The following is an 18,268-nucleotide window of genomic DNA, read 5'->3' on the forward strand; positions in this document are numbered from 1 at the left end:
CAAATGGGGGTGATAAAATGTCCCAGTGACATCTAAGTAACCTCATATACTGAAATCTAATTAGATTATATTGAAAAATAATTATGCAAACCGAATCTAAACAAAGCACAAGGTGGAGATGGAATTAGTAATAATGACCTTAAAACCCTTCAGCAAGAACTTACAGTACCAATATATCTATTATATACTAGATTATATAAATATTGAGAGATTCCTCAAGATTGGAGACATGCACTTATTAAACCTGTCTTTAAGGGAAAGGGGAGTAGGACAACTCAGGGTCATACAGATCCTTAAGTCTACTTTCATGTTATGGAAAAATGATGGAAAAGGTAATATTGAATACATTATTGGCAGAATTAGAAGGTTGGTACTTGAAACCATATAGATCTGCTCCCACCTGAAACATGATGTTCTTTAACAACATAATGACTGCTTTGAATTAAAAGTTGTGCTGAGATGTAATTCAGCATTTGACAGGGTCATACACAAAAACGCTGACCTGTAAATTAGAACAGCTAGGTATTGATGTACTCTTGATAAGATGGGTAGTGGCATGGCCTACAAGTAGGACATGGCAAGTATCATACAACAACTGGACAGGTGATATTCTTGGTTACAGTTAATGTGTCCCACAGAGCTCTGACCTAGGCCCATACATGTTTAGACTGTATCTTTCAGACCTATCTTTTTCATCTGAGGTGTTCTGCAGTCTGTATGCAGATGACTTGAAATTGGGTAAACTGCTTGCATATGGTACAGATAGGGCATGTCTGCAAAAGAACTTGACTAAATTGGGCACAAGAAAATATGCTGATAAATGCATAATCAATAGCTAAGCATATGAGATTTGGGAGACATAAATTATAAAGTGAATATTTAATACAGCATCCAGTGATTGAAACTGTAAATTCATTTAAGGACCTGGGTATATAGGTAGATCCAGCTTTGAATTTTTCTAATCATATCAACCAATTGGTTAATGATAGTTATAGAACTATAGATTGTATAAAAAGATATATAATGTCTAGGAAATCAGAAATGATGAAGTCATTGTTTGTTAATTACATTAGACCCAAACCTGAGTATGGAATAAAAATATGGAAGCATTATAATAAAATGAGCATGAGTAAAACTGGAAGGACTACAGTGGAATTATACCAAAGGCATCTATGGATTAAGTTATGAAAGACTTAAATTATCTGAACTTGTACAATGTCCCATACAGATATTTAAGATGAGATCTTATTCAGATATATAGGGCATTTAGAGACCGCTACCTCTGGGAATGGTTAGGATTATCAAAAAATAGTAAAGAATCATCAGGCAACCTATGTAGAAGATTCTGTAGGATTGAGAGGTGTACTAATTGGTTCTCTGAGACAGCAGCTAATGTATGGAACAGACTACCAAATTACATTAAAGCAAGCACTAGTTTAGATGTTTTTATGAACAGCCTGGACACTTATTATAGGAACAACTGTTGGTATATTGGCAGGCTAGAAGGGCATTAATATCTGTGCTTGAAATATTTGTATGTATATATGTGTATATGTATGTATAAGATTAAAATCAGCAGAATAAGAAAAAGAAGCAGCAAAGTATGATACTATTTCCCATAAAGCATCCTTGCAAGATCTAGAACATTTCCTCTACAGCAGCATTCATCACTAAGTTAAGTAACATGCCACTCAGTGGGCAGCCTGGTTTGACATCTCAACAAATTATTTATTAAAGGTCTAACCCTAGGAATGTTCATAAATACCATGCAGAACATGCAAACATGTAGTACCAAAACCATAAGATTTCATTTTATCCCGCAAAGTTTTATGTGAAATCATATCAAAGTCTTTCTGGATATCACATAAAATAAGAAGGTCTTTCTTAGTTTGAGTAATGCTATCAATGATTTCACTTAACACTACTAACATTTCCCTACTCAGTCTCCCTTTCACTCCAGAAAGACCTGTATGATATTTATTTAAGAAAATACGACTTAGTCAAACTTGTAGTATTTTACAGAAACATTTATAGTCTGTGTTTAATGTAAAGGGCCTCCAATTTTGAATATCTTCTTTGTGCCCTTTCTTTTTAATTATAAATCTAATAGCTCTATCACACACATATTCACTAGTTATACTTGTATCTTACTCAATACATTGAAAAATTATGTTTCTGTCATTCAAACATATTTTTGCAGAACCCATTGGTAGTAGTGTTATCTATACCTGGGGAAGAATCAGCAGAAAGGTTACGTAAAACAAAATCTAATTCGGAGAAAGGTATGTGACCGTCTAATACATTAATGTCTGCTGCAGAAATGTGATGGCATTCCATTGTATTACAGCAGAGTCGCAGGGAAAGCCAAAGTTTGAAACTAACTCTCCACCATCTGCATTATTTCAGACTGGGTGGTGGCCATAACACCATCATTATTAAGCAGTCCTAGCATTAATTCACAATTTTTAACTTCTTATTAAAAAGGGAGATATTTCTTACAGTAAAATCTTACTTAACCAGCACGTGTGGGGATTGGTAGATGCTGGTTAAGTGTATGTTCCGGTTGCTTGAGATCTGCTTTGCGATTTTTGATTGGCTCATATACCGGCATATGAGCCAATCAAAAATGGCAAAGCGGAGCTTCTTCTATTCAATAGAACAGGCTCCCCTTTGAGATTTTTGACTGACTTGTATGCTGGCATACGAGCCAATCAAAAATTGCAAAGCGAGCCACTTCTACTCAATGCGGAACAGTTCTGCATTGAGTAGAAGTGGCTCCACTTGGTTGCTTGAGAGTGCCAGTTGCTTGAGTCCCAGATAAAGGAGAATTAAGTGTTTCTAAAACTCTCTCACTTTCTAGGCAAACATCATAGTTTACCGACTGTAAGGAAATCTCATAATTCTTCCAATAAGAGAAACACTTTTTTTTTCAAGAAGTTGCTTTTCTACTTAACAAAATACAGATGTTCTTGTTTCACTATTGCTACTTAACAAAATACAGATGTTGTTCGTGTTTCACTGTTGCAGTCATTACATTTGGGGGTTATCTGCCTGCAGGTAGCCCTCAGCCGGCCTGAATATCAAAGTCTTGGATTCCTGTGTCGGATGCTGTCTCTTCTTCCATAACGTCAGGTCATCAGGGATATAAAGTATGCAGCCGACACCATTAAATCAGTCTTTCTTGCCATGCGGTGCCAGAAGCAGAAGCAGTTTGCAAGTGCCGGTCGGCCAACTCCTGAAATTTTCGTTTTTGAGTTTCAGAAACGAAGTCTTCAAAAAAGCTAAGTACCCCGTTGGGGATCCTTTTTCTTGCTCTTAACCGATGTCAGTAAAAGTTAACAATTATATTAACTGTGGAAAGAAAATACTTCTTAAAGATTTTCTTTCGTACTGCATTCCTTGCTTAGGCCCAGACCACGATGTCTCTCGCTGTCCGTTTTGCACCTTATTCAACCCCCGGACTACTCGTCGTTGGTTTCTTTTTGCAGCAGATTATTTCGGTACTCAGTTTAACTGTCCAGAAATGGCTTCAGTAAGCCATCCGACTACCAACTTTCCGAAAAAACATAAAGATAAAGACAGACTGCATAGGTCCAAAGCTGCCGACGACACTTCCGTTAAGCTAGTCACCAGTTCGCCAGCACTCAGTAAGGCGCTTTCGCAGCCCTTGATACCTGCTACTTCAGATTCGCAGGCCTCTACTGAGACCAATTCAGAGTCTGGTATGCCACAAGATGCTTCTTCGACTATGGAACCTGCAGATGTCTCTACCTTGGATGGGTCCAGAGCCGCTGTGCAGGCACCGGCTTCTGAAGGTGTATTCAGGCCTACTGACTTGCATTTCAAACCGACACCATCATCTTCTTCAAGGCCTAAAACTCGACCCACGCCTAGAAAACTGATGTACAAACCGCATGGTCAGGCCCATATGCCTAAAAAACAAATGATAAGAATGGCTGAAGATCTTATTACTTTAATTAGGGGAAGTCAGCCTTCACCCTCTAAGAGACCTAGAATTGATTTTCCTTCTGATTCTTCTGAACAGGATTCTGAAATTTCTGTTTCTTCTGATTACCAGGATTTGCCCTTATCTACCTATGATGATTCTGATGCAGAGGATTCCTTTCCCTCTGCTTTCCCTCCAGAAGATTTTTCTTTTGGTGAAACCTTACACACTCCAGGGAGCATTTCCGTTGGGAAAGCCAGGATTACTCTGACTCCAAAAAGAGGCTTAGGGAATTCTTACTCTTCCCTCAACACAGGCCTTTAGCTAACCCTCCTGTCCTGGACATTGTAGATGATGCCTTCTTGGAATCAAGCCTGTCCTCAGACACTTTACCTCCAGCTCCCAGGAAGCCTGACAGGTATTACAGAGTACCTGACTCTCACAAGTTCCTCTTCAATAATCCTACTGCGGACCCAGAGACCATTTCCCAAGGACCTAAAGACATTAAGGCTACTACTGCCAAAAACCCTACCCCCTCTGATAGAGTTTCCAGGGCCATGGACAGATGGGGTAGAAGGTATACACTTCTGCTACTTTGGCCATTAGGGCCTTAAACTGCCAGTTTCATATGTTAAAGTATTAGCAACATATTATGGGACTACTTAAACAGAAAATTATGTTCCTGACTGTGCTGAAAATAAAGAATTACAGGATTTAATGCATTCTGCTAAACAAGTTGGTAAACATACTTTGCAATGTGATTTTGACTCTTTAGAAGCATCTTGCAAGGCTGCTGTCACTGGGTCTGTACTTAGAAAGCATGCTTGGCTTAAGGAGCAAAATTTGCCAGATCATGTTAAAGCTTAAGTACTGGATGCTCCCTTAAACCAAGACCGCCTGTTTGGCAACAAAGCAGAAGAAGTCCTTAAAAAGATGGAGGAAAAAGCTAAATCTGTGCAAACTGTTAACGATTTCCTGCAAGTACAGCCTCCTAGATTTAGCAGGCATTGGCCTTCTAAGAACTAGTCCTTTCTTGTCTCTTCCAGGCTTTCTCAGTCCAAACCCAGGGCCAGCAGACCACCTAGGCTACAGTCTCAAGGTACTCATAGGCCTAAGCAGTGGGGGGCTCTCACTTCCAAAGCTGAAAGTAGTAAGACACCCCCCTATGGAAAAATGTCACAATGACTTAACCTTAAACCTTCCAAGCTCTGCTCAACTGCCTGCTCCCTTAGGGGGAAAGATCGCCCTGCATGCAAAAAACTGGGAACTCTTACCCAGGACAAATGGGTTTTAAATGTAGTTTTCCAAGGATAAAGATTCCACACCTTACCAACCCTAAACTGTTGGCCAAACCTACCCCCAAATCAGTGGGCAGAGGCTCAACAGCAGGTTTTCTCTCTTCTAATTATCAGCACCATTCAACCTGTCCCAGCAGAAGAAAGGGGACAAGGTTTTTACTCAAGACTTTTCCTGGTACCCAGAAAAGACAGCTCCTGGCATCCTATCCTGGACCTCTCTATTCTAAACACCTTTTTGGTAATCCCAAAATTCAAAATGCTAACACTTCAACAGCTGCTTCTTATGCTAGGCAAAGATGCCTGGTTGGCAACCTTAGACTTAAAGGCAGCTTGCCTGCACATTCCAGTAAGGGAATCTTGCAGGAAATACCTACGCTTCAGAGCAGGCTCCATGCACTATCAGTTCTCTGCACTTTCATTTGGCTTATCTACTGCGCCCAGTGGTATTCACAAAGTGTCTAGCTCCAGTCATTACATTTTGCAGGCAAAGAAATATTCAAATATACCCATACCTGGACGGTTGTCTAATTCAGGCAGAAAGCCAGGACATGCTACTAAAACATCTGGCATTTGTAGAGAAACTTGTAACCTCACTAGGGTACACCATAAACGAAAATAAATCTCATCTATTACCCCACCAACAAATTGTATTCCTGGGAGCAAGCTTGAACACAACTTCCTAGATGGCTTACCTCAGGCCAGAGAAGCAAGTTTATTTGACAGATTACTTCCAACTACTGGCCACAAAGACCCAGCTATCTGCAAGGAACGTCCTGCAAGCCCTGGGGTTCATGGCCTCTTGCATTCTACTAATTCCATATGCAAGACTGCATATGAGGAAACTACAATGGTATCTAAAAAGCCTATGGTGTCAACATTCTCAGGACCAGGAATCAATGATTCCTATCATTCCTTGCATAAAAACAGAGTTCCTTTGATGGGGAGAGGCCTGCTACCACAACAAGGGGCTCCCATTCACTCTACCCCCTGCCACCCAAACCCTAACAACAGACTTATCAGACTATGCATGGGGGGCTCACTTGGCAGGGCAGTGCATTCAGGGCAAATGGAACCTGATTCAGATGCACCTGAATATCAATCAAAAAGAAATGTTAGCTGTACAGAATTCCCTGACAGCCTTCAAGGACCACATTCTTCCAGGACAATTATTGGTAAAGACAGACAACACTGCTGTTATGTGGTACATAAACAAGCAGGGGGGAACCCACTCATACACTCTCTGCAGACTAGCCATGGCTCTGTGGAACACAGCCTTCAGCTACCAAGTGCACCTACAAGCACAATTCCTGCCAGGCAAGCTAAACTCACTGGCAGACGACCTAAGCAGAAATCTCATGGACCCACATGAGTGGAAACTGGAACCAAAGATATTCATCCTTTTGAGAAACAAATGGGGGAATCCAGAGATAGACCTGTTTGCCTCCCCTCAGAACTACCAATTGGACAAATTCTGCATAAGGACTTCCCACAGTCAAGCTTGGAAAGTGGATGCCCTGTCCTTCACCTGGGAAAGCCTCTCAGTTTATGTCTTTCCCCCTTCTGCCCCTCCTCTCGAAAGTTCTGCTTAAGATCAAACAGGACAAACCAAGGACACTACTGATTGCACCAGACTGGCCACACCAACACTGGTACCCCCCTCTTGCGCAGTATGTCACTGCTGGAATCATGGCACCTGCCTCAGACCCCTTCCCTGCTGTCCCAGCAGGAGGGCCAGATTCTGCACCCTCAACTTCAAACCCTGAACCTTGCAGCATGGCTAATTCTTTGACATCTCCTAAAACATCCCTCAGTAAGCAGGTGCTAGATGTCATTCTGGAGGCAAGGAAGCCTAGTACTAGAAAGTCCTATGCTGAAAAGTGGAAAAGATACTGTTCCTGGAGCCAGACTCAGGAGATGGGCACAGCAGTGCCCAGCTTACCGCATATTCTTCAGTACTTAACAGAGATGTTGCACAAGGGCCTTTCCTTCTCGTCAATTAAAATTCATGCCTCTGCCATTTCAGCTCATTATAATACTGAACAACCCCTCTTCTCTCACCCCCTGCTAAAGCAATTCCTCAGAGGGGCCAAAAATTTAAGACTACCCAGGAGAGCCCCTACTCCAGCCTGGGACCTTAACTTTGTATTGGAAAAGCTCACTCTACCACCTTTTGAGCCAGCTGCAACTGCAGAGTTGAAATTCCTTTCTTGGAAAACAGCCTTCCATCTAGCCATCACTTCAGCAAGAAGAGTGTCTGAATTACAGGCCCTCATGGCAGTGGAGCCATTCATCATCTTCCATGCAGACACGGTGTCCCTCAGGACCAATCCTTCCTTTATGCCCAAGGTGGTGTCTAGTGTGGCCCTTAATCAGTCCATTAATTTGCCTACTTTTTCCCCAGTCCACAAAACAAAGGAGAACGAATACTGCACTCTTTGGATGTGCATAGGCAACTTAGATTTTATTTGTACAGGACTAAGCCTCTCAGAAAAAACAGCTGCTAGTTGGCTTTGCTGCAGGGGCAGAGGGGAAGGCCATTTCAAAACAAACCATTTCTAAGTGGATAGCCCATTGCGTTAATTTCTGCTATAAGCACCATGGAAAACCTACCACACAGGGGATAAGATCACATTCCACCAGGGCTGTATTTACCTGTACAGCCTTTCTCAGAGGTGTCCCCACCAGGGACATCCTAGAAGCTGCTACCTGGAGCTCCATACATACCTTCACCAAGCGTTACCACATGCCTATTTTTTTTCTAAATCCAGAGCTGGTTTTGCCACTGCAGTTTTGCAGGGCTTAATAGCTGGCCCTAATGATCTCTAACTTCCTTCTCCCTTCCGTAGCTTTGGGCATCAACCCAAATGTGATGACTGCAACAGTGAAACATGAAGAACATAGGACAGTTGTGTACACTTACCATAAATGCAGATGTTTGAGTGTATTCACTGTTGCAGTCCTGGTTACCCTCCCTCCAGCCCCCTGACTTCTCTTGGCTATACTTTTCTTCTTGTTTAGTGTATTTCAGCTTTCTGGTGTATTTGCTTTTTGTTGGAGGTGTAACCTAACATATAATTGCTTTCCATTATGGGGGCACCTGACATCTGGGGCAAGACAAACTGCTGTAATGGCGTCAGCTGCATGCTTTATACCCCTGACGACCTGACGTCATGGAAGAAGAGACAGCATCCGACGCAGGAATCCAAGACTTTGATATTCAGGCTGGCTGAGGGCTACCTGCAGGCAGATAACCCCCAAATGTAATGACTGCAACAGTGAATACACCCCAACATCTACATTTATGGTAAGTGTACACAACTGTACTTTTTATGTGTTGCTTTATATAGTCCACCACCGTGACTAGTTTTCACTGAAGTCAGTTAATGTAACCACTTGTTCCCATAGCAGATGCAATGTATCTTTCCGTTCTGTTGTTCTTTCTTTCCAGTCATTTAACGTTTTAATACCTTTACCAACTGTTAATCTAGATACATTGCTAGCAATATCAAAAGCCAATGCTATATGATTGTTTATGTTTACATAAATAAAAAACAGAAAAAATAAAGAAAAAGAATCTGTATAAGAAAAATAATCAGTGTCAGTGGACAGTCTACCTCTATGATAAGATGCCCCTATTAAGGTTCTAAAACAAGGTTGTTAGTCTGATGTCTCATGCAGTAATCTTGCATCTGAACTTTTTTCAGACTGCTGCCATATGGCATTCCAGTTACTACAACAGTAATGGGACAATTCACACTTGTAAAATGCAATGCATGAACTATGTCTTCCCTAGATATTTTACTAGTAGGGGCATAAACAAGTCTGAAAATCCCCTCCCAGGATTGCATAACACAAATAAGAAATTGTCCTGAAGCAACAGTTGATACATCTAACAAAGAAATACTGGATTTAAACAAAATAGCTATACCAGAGCATACATTTCTTCCATAGCTCCAAACACGTTTATGCCCTCAAACAACTTCAGTCTTTTATTTTTCTTTTGTAGATCAGTAAGTAATTTTATATCAGGTAAACAGATAATACCTGCCCGTGTACAAACATTTTAAATATTTAATCTGCGATGTTCATTAATCAAGCTGTTCACATTTAAACTGCTAATAACAAGACTATCCTTTCCATTTCTTAACAGAATGTTTTTAGCGCCTTGTCTCAGCTTCCTTTTATGCAGCCTCTTACCAGTAGTGGTACTTCTTTGCATCTGTTTCCTCATTTCCAAAACTATGTATATCATAAATGCCTTCACCCTCGCTTCCCCCCTCTTCCTCTACTGTTGTGTGTAAAGTATGTTGCACCTCTCTATTCAAATCTTGAAACGAATTATTTAGACATAGTAAGAGAAACATTTTGTTGCATAGCCTTGATATGTGGTACTGTAACGCTTTCCCCAAGAGACTTCTCACCTCTGATATATTTTTATGTGTAGCACTCTGTATTCTTGCTTAGTGTCCTTCACCTCTTTTGTAAGTAACTTGGGACAGTCAAACTAAAAATGCCTAACAGTTTTTACATTCCTTACAAGAAGGAACACTATTAGAAGCAGACTGACACACACTTACCACAGTTTTGAATCAGATATGATAAGGAACCACAAAATAAAAAAAAAATGTTTTAGGCTGCCCTTTTTAATACACATATGCTCTGTGATCATTAGAGGAAATTACAGTGGGAATATGCTTGACATTACCATGCTGTGTAGAAAGCAAAACCCACACATTGTATGACCGTTCTACAAACCCGTTACCTTAATATCAAAAACACACTCACGGTGAAGTGAGAAATAATGGATAGTAGAAGCATCATTGATGTCCACAGTTCTAAACTGTAGAATCATTTTTTTTTTCAAGTTCATATTCAGGGCTGTAAGTATATATGGCACCCATGTCTGACACAAACTTTTCAAATCAACCTGCTGTAAAAATCAGTCTGCAGTCTCAAGTCTGAAAGGTGATATCACAAGAGGTGTTTTTCTTTACATGTGTAAACACATTGTCTTTAATTGTAAATATGAAAAGATCAACAGTAAAGTCCCAGAGAGAATACCGATCAATAGTAATGTTTTAGTGGATCAAGTATGTACCACAGTTAACGGATTTGTTTTTGTATTGCTCCTAACAAGTACAGTGTGTGACCTCTTCCCAGCAGTGGAACATAAAACACTAGGAACTTTTTATTGGCACTGTTTGAAGAACACTATCAGATCCTTGGATTGAATGGCAAATAAGAACAGTTGTAATTTCCCTTCTTTTATCTCCTGACATTACTTCCTTTAACATAGGAACAGCTGTTCTTCAGGATTAATTTTATCCATTACTTGGCTCCACGAAGCCACATTTTCAATCTCTGATTCTTCAACAGTGATCATATTTTATAATCAATTCTTCTGGTAAACCATTAGACGTCAATGTAATTTTTTGGATGGAACATAATTACAGTGTTTAAGGACTCTGAATAGGCACCCCATTTAAAGAGTTATTGAAATATTTTCTTTTTTGTCATATTAACAGTTCTTGAGTTAGTACACTGTAGTTGCAAAATTTGTTATTTGAAGCTATTTGTTTATTTGTTAATGTTTTCCATTATATGTGTACAGTATTAGTGGTTATCTGTGTTGGTAAAACTCCAAAGATTGGTGTTTTGTGTGATAAAAGCACACTAAGCCAACAACTGCAGGCAAGTCAATAGCATTTTAAGTCATTGGAACATTTCATAAAGATCAAGAGGAAGATAATCACAGTCCATTCATTTTGTCCAGGTAGATATTTGCTGTGCAGATACATTCAGGTGCATTTTGCACTCCAGTTAGAATACCTGTAGTAAACCATTACATTTTCAAAGTTTTCACAGAAGAACCTCAGGTACTCAGGAAAACTAGAAGCCTGCAGGATGGTAAGCCTCTTTGTGAAACAAGTAAAGATGTACATGTTAGTAATACTGTTATTGTTTACACAGCATGAAGTAAACATTTTAGAAACCTGTTTTAGCAATTATTTATAATCACTGGCATAATCTGGGAACAGGATTTGGTTCAGTGCGTAGTTACCCTACTTGTGTATTTTGTCACTAACAAGACTTTGGATAGAATTTTAGAGTTAATATCATTTAAAGAAGTGTGTGTGTGTGTGTGTGTGTGTGTGTGTGTGTGTGTGTGTGTGTGTGTGTGTGTGTGTGTGTGTGTGTGTGTGTGACATGCAAGTAGAGATACTATGTCAGAACGTTGATGAGTAAATGCAGTGTGTATTCATTTATTTGCAATTGGTAATTGGTGGCTGACTGTGAATGTGAAGGGATGGCTTTTCCAGTTATCAGCACAGTTTTTCCGGGTTGGAGAGCAGTATGCATCTCACTGGCCATGGAAAAACATTACAATACTCTTAGCAGTGCAGATAGTATAGATGTAGAATTAGTGCATATAAGTAGTGGAAATGGGAAGTTCAGGTGTAGCCACATACTGCAGCACCCTATATATAGTTTTTTATGCATGCATGGTTTTGGATATATATTTACCTGTGGATTTTTTTAGAAAATACGGTGAAGTGCTAATTAATTTAGGACTGCTTTTTTCTTTTTCTTGATGTCTGCTGGCCTGTTGTGGAGTTAGCATCATTTCATACAGGGTGTCTAGCTAGCTCTGTTGGTGTAGAGGGATAAAGCCTTGACTATGACCCAGGTGAGCTGAGTTTGATTATTGGATCAGGGCACCTGCAGAAGCTAACCTGGTAAAAGAGTAATGGTGGAGCTTTGTTTGCTTACCTCTTCTGGGGTTGAGGATTGGGGGATTTATATAGGGCACAACATTTCATGAGCCTTTGTGGTGATACTGTGGCTGTGACAAGAAGCATTGCTGCAGAGCTGGGCAGGCAGAAAAGACATGCCATGCTTCCATTCAAATTAGTATGTTCCCTTTGTGGCACTATTGTATGACCACCTTTGTGATGTAAGCTTCGCACGTCAGCAGGATGTAGGGTTTAAAGAAAAAAGCTTTGTGTGAGCACACTGTATGGTGCAACAGCTGACCAGCCTCTTTGTGCCTTCCACCTAAATGTCTCCCCATCCCCTTTTCATCCCAGCAAGGCAGCCCCACCTGGGATTAGTACCCGGAGAGGAAGTTTTCCTCCCAATGGATAGTTTCCTCAGTCCTACTTCCACCACATCAGAGTGCCACCACCCAGAAGGATAGTACCAGGAGTGGAGGTAAGACATATTTGGGATGTCCTCTATTGAGCTGATAGTCTTCTGAAACACAGGGACCAAAAAAAAAATTTTATACCACCAGCTGATTGGCACAGAGGATGGAGTCCTCACTGGGAACTAGGCAAATGGGATTCAGTTAGTGGCGATAGAGGAGCCAGGCAGGAAGGGGAAGAAGTGAGGTGGCACACTCTACTCATATCGCCCTGGGGTGGGAAGTGACTGGGAATAGCACCACATGTGCTTCAGGGGGAGGAGTAGGGCTGTCTAGGAAGTAGCACCCCTTGTGGAAGTGAGGAGATGCTTTTCACTGCAGCATATTAAATGTCTTCTCTTTGATGCCTAGCTTGGTGCATGTGGTGGTTAGAGCAGCATAACAAAAAGTCTTAAATTACCCTGATGACTGTATAAATGATGGCCCTTCCTGGATGACTGTCACCTCAGTAATGGGGAAAGAATCGGACAGTTGACCTGGAGGGGGCTGATGATTGATAGCAGGGACAAAGAGAGGAAAAAAATTCATAAAGGATGTTGACAGTAGAAAATTTTTACTTTCCAAATTGAGCAACTTCTTTTTTTTAACTGTATATTGTGAGTATTGAGTTGTGGTGAACTCCTAAATGCATGATGAAAAGTTACTGTAATATGTTTTACGCATTGCAGAAAGTTGTAGCAGTTATCTAGCAAGAACAAATCATAACATTTTCAAGGTTAAAATGAATGAAAGCAATGCAAACACTACACGGTCTGTGTAAGAATGACATAACTTTTTTTTCTCTTTAAGCTTTTCATAGGATTTCTTGTCTATCTCCTACCATTTTCTCCTGCGTTCCTTCGATCTGCTCTTCTGCCAGTTCACACTTACTCAGGCATTTTGATTTTTGGAACAGTAATCGCAGCAGCTCTGATGGGGATTACAGAAAAGCTGATTTTCTCCTTGTAAGTGATCTTATTATGAAATGATCTGTTTTTGTGTGTGGCATACATTTAAGATTTGTAGTCTCTCTTTGATTGTTACAGGAATCCTGTTACTAAAGCAGAATGACAAGTGTTGGCTTATAGTCTAAGCAAGTTGTTTTTCTTTATCATATATTTTTTTGTAAATTTAATGTCCATTATGTCAAATAAGTGAGGCTCATTTTAGGCTTGATTTTTCTATTTTAGAGTGTTAACAGCTAAACATGTGACAATTTCTGTACAGAACAATAATACTCAGCTGTTTTCTGAAATGCTTTAGTACAGAGTAGTTAAGTTTCTATGCACCCCCATGACATTTTGCAGTAGTGAAGCATATGTGTTTGAGTTGTTTTAACTTTGCTGATTGAAGGTTACCCTTTCAGGTAACCATTTCTTTATTGCTGTTAATATTTTGATGAGTTTAGTAGTGATATTAATTTATTCTCATTTGCACATTATGGAAGCTAAATATTAATAATTCAAGATCCAGTTCAGCAAATGTTATTACTTGTGGGCTTGAATAGAAATTATTAGCTTAGTACATATCAAACAAAAAGAGGGATGTTATCCCCTTGGAAAGTTTGAGGAGCACAAAAAAACCTGTTATGACTATAGGAGGAGTTAAGGGATATGCAATGTGGGGAAAAAGTATTAAAATCTGAAATGAAATGTGGGTTTGGCACTTTGTCGTCACCTAGTTTAAACATGACATTGGTCTTTAGGGGCATGGGCCCCTTAAATGAACATTTGGAGTACAATGATACCTTGCCTTTTTTTTTAACACCTTTATTGAATTATCACTTGTGACATAGGCAAATTTACATTTATATAAAGGTAATCAAACTGTATTAACAAGTTAAAATTAAGAAACATTATGTTGTTGTGTCTTTCGAATTTTCCCAGTTAGGGGTCGCCACAGTGGAACTCCAGTCCGCTAATGATCGGCAGTAGATTTTTACGTACCGAGTTGCCAGCCCTGACGCACAACCTTCAACGAAGGTACACCCATTCACGAATGTCTCCACATAGAAGACGCTCTAGCTGAGAATCAAACAGGTCAACGTCTTACTGTGAAAATTAAGAAACATTATGCTTCACATATATTGCTATTTATCATATAACCTAAGCAACATTACATTAATTATTCAATTCCTGCCACCTTTATTTTAAACAAGAAACATCTTTATTAAACCATCACTTACGACATAAGCAATCATATATTTATATAAGTGAAAATTAACCAAACCGACACAATTGTAGTTGCAAACATTTTACATCACAAACCATACCGACACACTCCCATTTGCAGACATTATACATCACTTATAATTTACCCAATCATTTTCCGTCAAACATTGTCATTTAAGTCCTGCCTTCTTTTAAACCTCATTCATCCCTTGTAGGTATTGTTCCCACAATTCCCATTTTTTTCTTATGTAGTTTGCTACTGCCTTTTTCTATAGATCACAGTTCCATTTATCTGTGTTACTATATTCAGTACTACTAATATAGTTGGTTAGGTTTTGATTTCCATTTTCTAGTAATTGCTTTTTTGAAAGCCACCATAATTAGACACAATAATGCATTACCATGTTTAGGCAATTCCGATTCTGTATCATAGCTCAGAAGAATAATCTCCCCGTCACAACAATACACTAACCAAGCATCTCCAGCAGTGCACCCCGCAGAGAATCCTTAAGGTCCATCAACCCACCTCACTCCCAGAAAATATTTTCTCAAGTACCTCTTTCTTCTCTGTCACACCTCCAGCATTTGTTGTTTATCTAAGGAAAAATTCTCTGGAGTCTTCTTGGGGTATAAAAATATCTATGTAAACATTTCCAAGCAAAAATCCTAAACTTCTAGATTTTGTTGCATATTTGGGAGACATACATGTATCCTCCCATTGTTTCTTTGTGAATTGTTTATCCAGTCTCTCTACCCAATCCTTTCTAACATCCTCTGATTGATTGATATAGATGTCCTTCAAGGATGCATCTGCAGTCCTAACATATGGGTTGTCCTGCCTCAGGCAGCCCTTCGGTCGGCCGGATTCCAAAGTCTGGGTCTGGCCTCGGCTGATGTCGCACTTCACCCGACGTCATAGCTGCTGTGAATTGGGTATAAAGGCATCAGCCGACGCCATTTTCCTCAGTCTTTCTTGCCGCGCGGTGCCCGAAGCAGAAGCTGTTCGCAAGTGCCGGTTGGTCAGATCCAGAGATTTCTACTACCGAAGACTTCTAAAAAGCTAAGTACCCCGTTGGGGACTCTTTCTTGCCTCAGCCGATGTCAGAAAAAGTAAATAATTGTTTAACTTGTGGGAAACAAATACCTCATAAGGACTTCCACTCTTACTGCCTTCCTTGCTTAGGCCCAGACCACGACGTATCAGCTTGTCTAGCCTGTGCTTCCTTCAACCGACGGACACTTAGACGTCGGTCGGAGTTTGCGGAGGAGTTTTTTGGTCCCGCTTTTGCTTACAAAATGCCGTCGGAGACTCCGACTTCACAATTAGCTAAAAAGCGTAAGGAAAAGGACCGTCACTCGCGGCCCGCGGTTTCGGCCGAAACCACGGTTAAGCCAACCGCGAGTGTCTCGGTTTCGGCTGAAACCGAGTCCGCGGTTCTTCCTTCGGCCGAAAGCATACCTCCGACAACCGAGGCCTCTCACAGCATGGCTGAATCTGCTACTGAAATTTCTCCTGCTGTAGCTGGCACCCAGGATTTATCAGATACTATTCCTTTAGACATATCTACTCCTGCACGTGGAGCTGCTAGGCCCCCCGCATCTATGTCCATCAAGGCTTTTTCTAGGGCTAAAGCAGCTAAATCTTCTAAGGCCTTGCCTGCTAAAACCCCACTCAGGCCTACCTCTAGTTCCCAAATGCTTAGCCTGGCTGAGGATCTCATTTCTTTGATCAGGGGATCCCAACCTCACCCAGACAGGGCCTCTCAACCCCCTCCAGAGAAAAGGCCTAGAGCAGAGCCCCCAGATACAGTTTCTACTGACTACTCTTCGGATGAGTCAGAAAACTCAAATCCTCCAGAAGGCTCTTATTCTCCATATGAGGATTCTGATGCAGAAGATTCCATTCCTTCTGCCTCTCCTCCTGAGGAATTTTCTTTTGGGGAAACCTTACATGCTATGAGAGAGCAATTTCAATGGCAGGGCCAGGATTTTTCAGATTCAAGGAAAAGGCTAAGGACCTTTTTACATTTACCACAGCATAGGCCTTTAGCCATTCCTCCAGTACTAACTGTTGTGGATGATGCATTTAATGATGCCTGTACTGCTCCTGACTCTCTTCCACCGGCCCCTACTAAACCCGACAGATATTACAGGGTCCCGGACACACACTTTCACTTGTATAAGGCTCCTATTGCAGATCCTGAAACCATTTCACAAGGCCCCAAAGCTGTAGCAGCTGCCTCTGCCAAAAACCCCCTCCCCTCTGAAAGAGAATCTAGAGCATTAGAGATGGGGTAAAAAAGTTTATACTTCTGCTACTCTTTCGGCTAGGGCCTTAAACTGTCAATTCCACATGATTCAGTATCAGGAATTTTTGTTAGACCAGCTAAATAAAAAACTGTCCTCTCCTGAACCTATAGACCGTAAGTCCCTTCAGGATTTGGTACATAACACTCAGCAGGTCAGTAATCATTCTTTAAAATGCGGCTATGATGCACTGGAGGCTTCCTTTAGATCAGCTATGACTGGAACAGTGATCCGAAGGCATGCATGGTTAAAAGAGCAATCCTTGCCAGACCATGTAAAGTCAAAGCTCCTAGATGCTCCCATGGAGAAACAAAGTTTGTTTGGCTCCCCTGCACAGCAAGTGTTAAAGAAGGTGGAAGAAAAAGCAAAATCTGTCCAAACAGTCAAGGATTTCTTACAGTTCCAACCTCCGAGGTTTAGTAGAAATTGGCCTTCGAAGACTTGGTCCTTTCCAGACACCTCCAGAGCACAGAGAGGCAGAAATAGGCGCCCAAGAGGCAGAGGTCAATCCAGAGGAGCCTACAGGGGACGTCAGTGGCAGCCTAACAACCAGAGAAGTACTGCCACAGATCCAGCTACTACCACTTCCACAGGACAGACACAATGACTTGGCTCTGATACCACCTACCAGGGAACAACTGGAAGCACCTTTAGGCGGAAAGCTAGCCTTATTTTCCGTAAACTGGCATTACATTACAGGAGACAAATGGATTTTACAGACAATAGACAAAGGCTACAGGTTTCACTTCCACTCTACCAAAAAGAGAGAAATGCCAAACCTTCCACCAAACCAAAAAACAAACGCTCTAGGACAAATCAACCACTTACTAAGGATGAGAGCTATAGAAAAGGTACCACCTATGGAACAAGGACAAGGATTTTACTCCAGACTTTTCCTGGTACCAAGAAAAGAAAACCAATGGAGGCCTATTCTCGACCTGTCCGCTCTGAACACATATCTCATTGTTCCAAAATTCAAAATGCTGACCCTACAGCAGCTTCTTCCCATGCTGGGCAAGGAGTCTTGGCTGGTGACTCTAGATCTCAAGGAGGCATACCTGCACGTCCCTATACGACCAGATTGCAGAAGATACCTCAGATTTCTTGCAGGATCAGAGCATTATCAATTCTCAGCATTGCCCTTTGGCTTATCTACTGCCCAGAGTATTCACGAAATGCCTGGCATCAGTAATTGCTCATTGCAGGCTTCAGGGAATTCAGATTTATCCATACCTGGACGACTGCCTGATACAAGCGGACAACAAAACCAAATTAACACAAGATTTGGAAAAGGTTATACAACTACTGCAAGCCCTGGGATACACAGTCAACATGAAAAAGTCAAGGCTGGTGCCATCCCAAA

At 40.9% G+C, this 18,268-nt stretch overlaps 1 protein-coding gene across 2 annotated transcripts in view; it reads left to right on the forward strand.

The window, feature by feature from the left end:
* Window positions 1–18,268, forward strand: part of LOC122805409 (plasma membrane ascorbate-dependent reductase CYBRD1) — a 440,212-nt gene that overhangs the window by 246,365 nt on the left and 175,579 nt on the right. For both annotated transcript variants that reach the window (XM_044075528.1, XM_044075527.1), the window contains exon 3: window positions 13,238–13,392. In XM_044075528.1, the coding sequence (XP_043931463.1) occupies window positions 13,238–13,392 (155 nt within the window). The remainder of the gene's footprint in view (window positions 1–13,237; window positions 13,393–18,268) is intronic.

The sequence above is a fragment of the Protopterus annectens genome, chromosome 6.part1 (genome assembly GCF_019279795.1).
Source record: "Protopterus annectens isolate FY-2018-M chromosome 6.part1, PAN1.0, whole genome shotgun sequence".
In the NCBI taxonomy this organism is placed as follows: Eukaryota; Metazoa; Chordata; order Ceratodontiformes; family Protopteridae; genus Protopterus; species Protopterus annectens.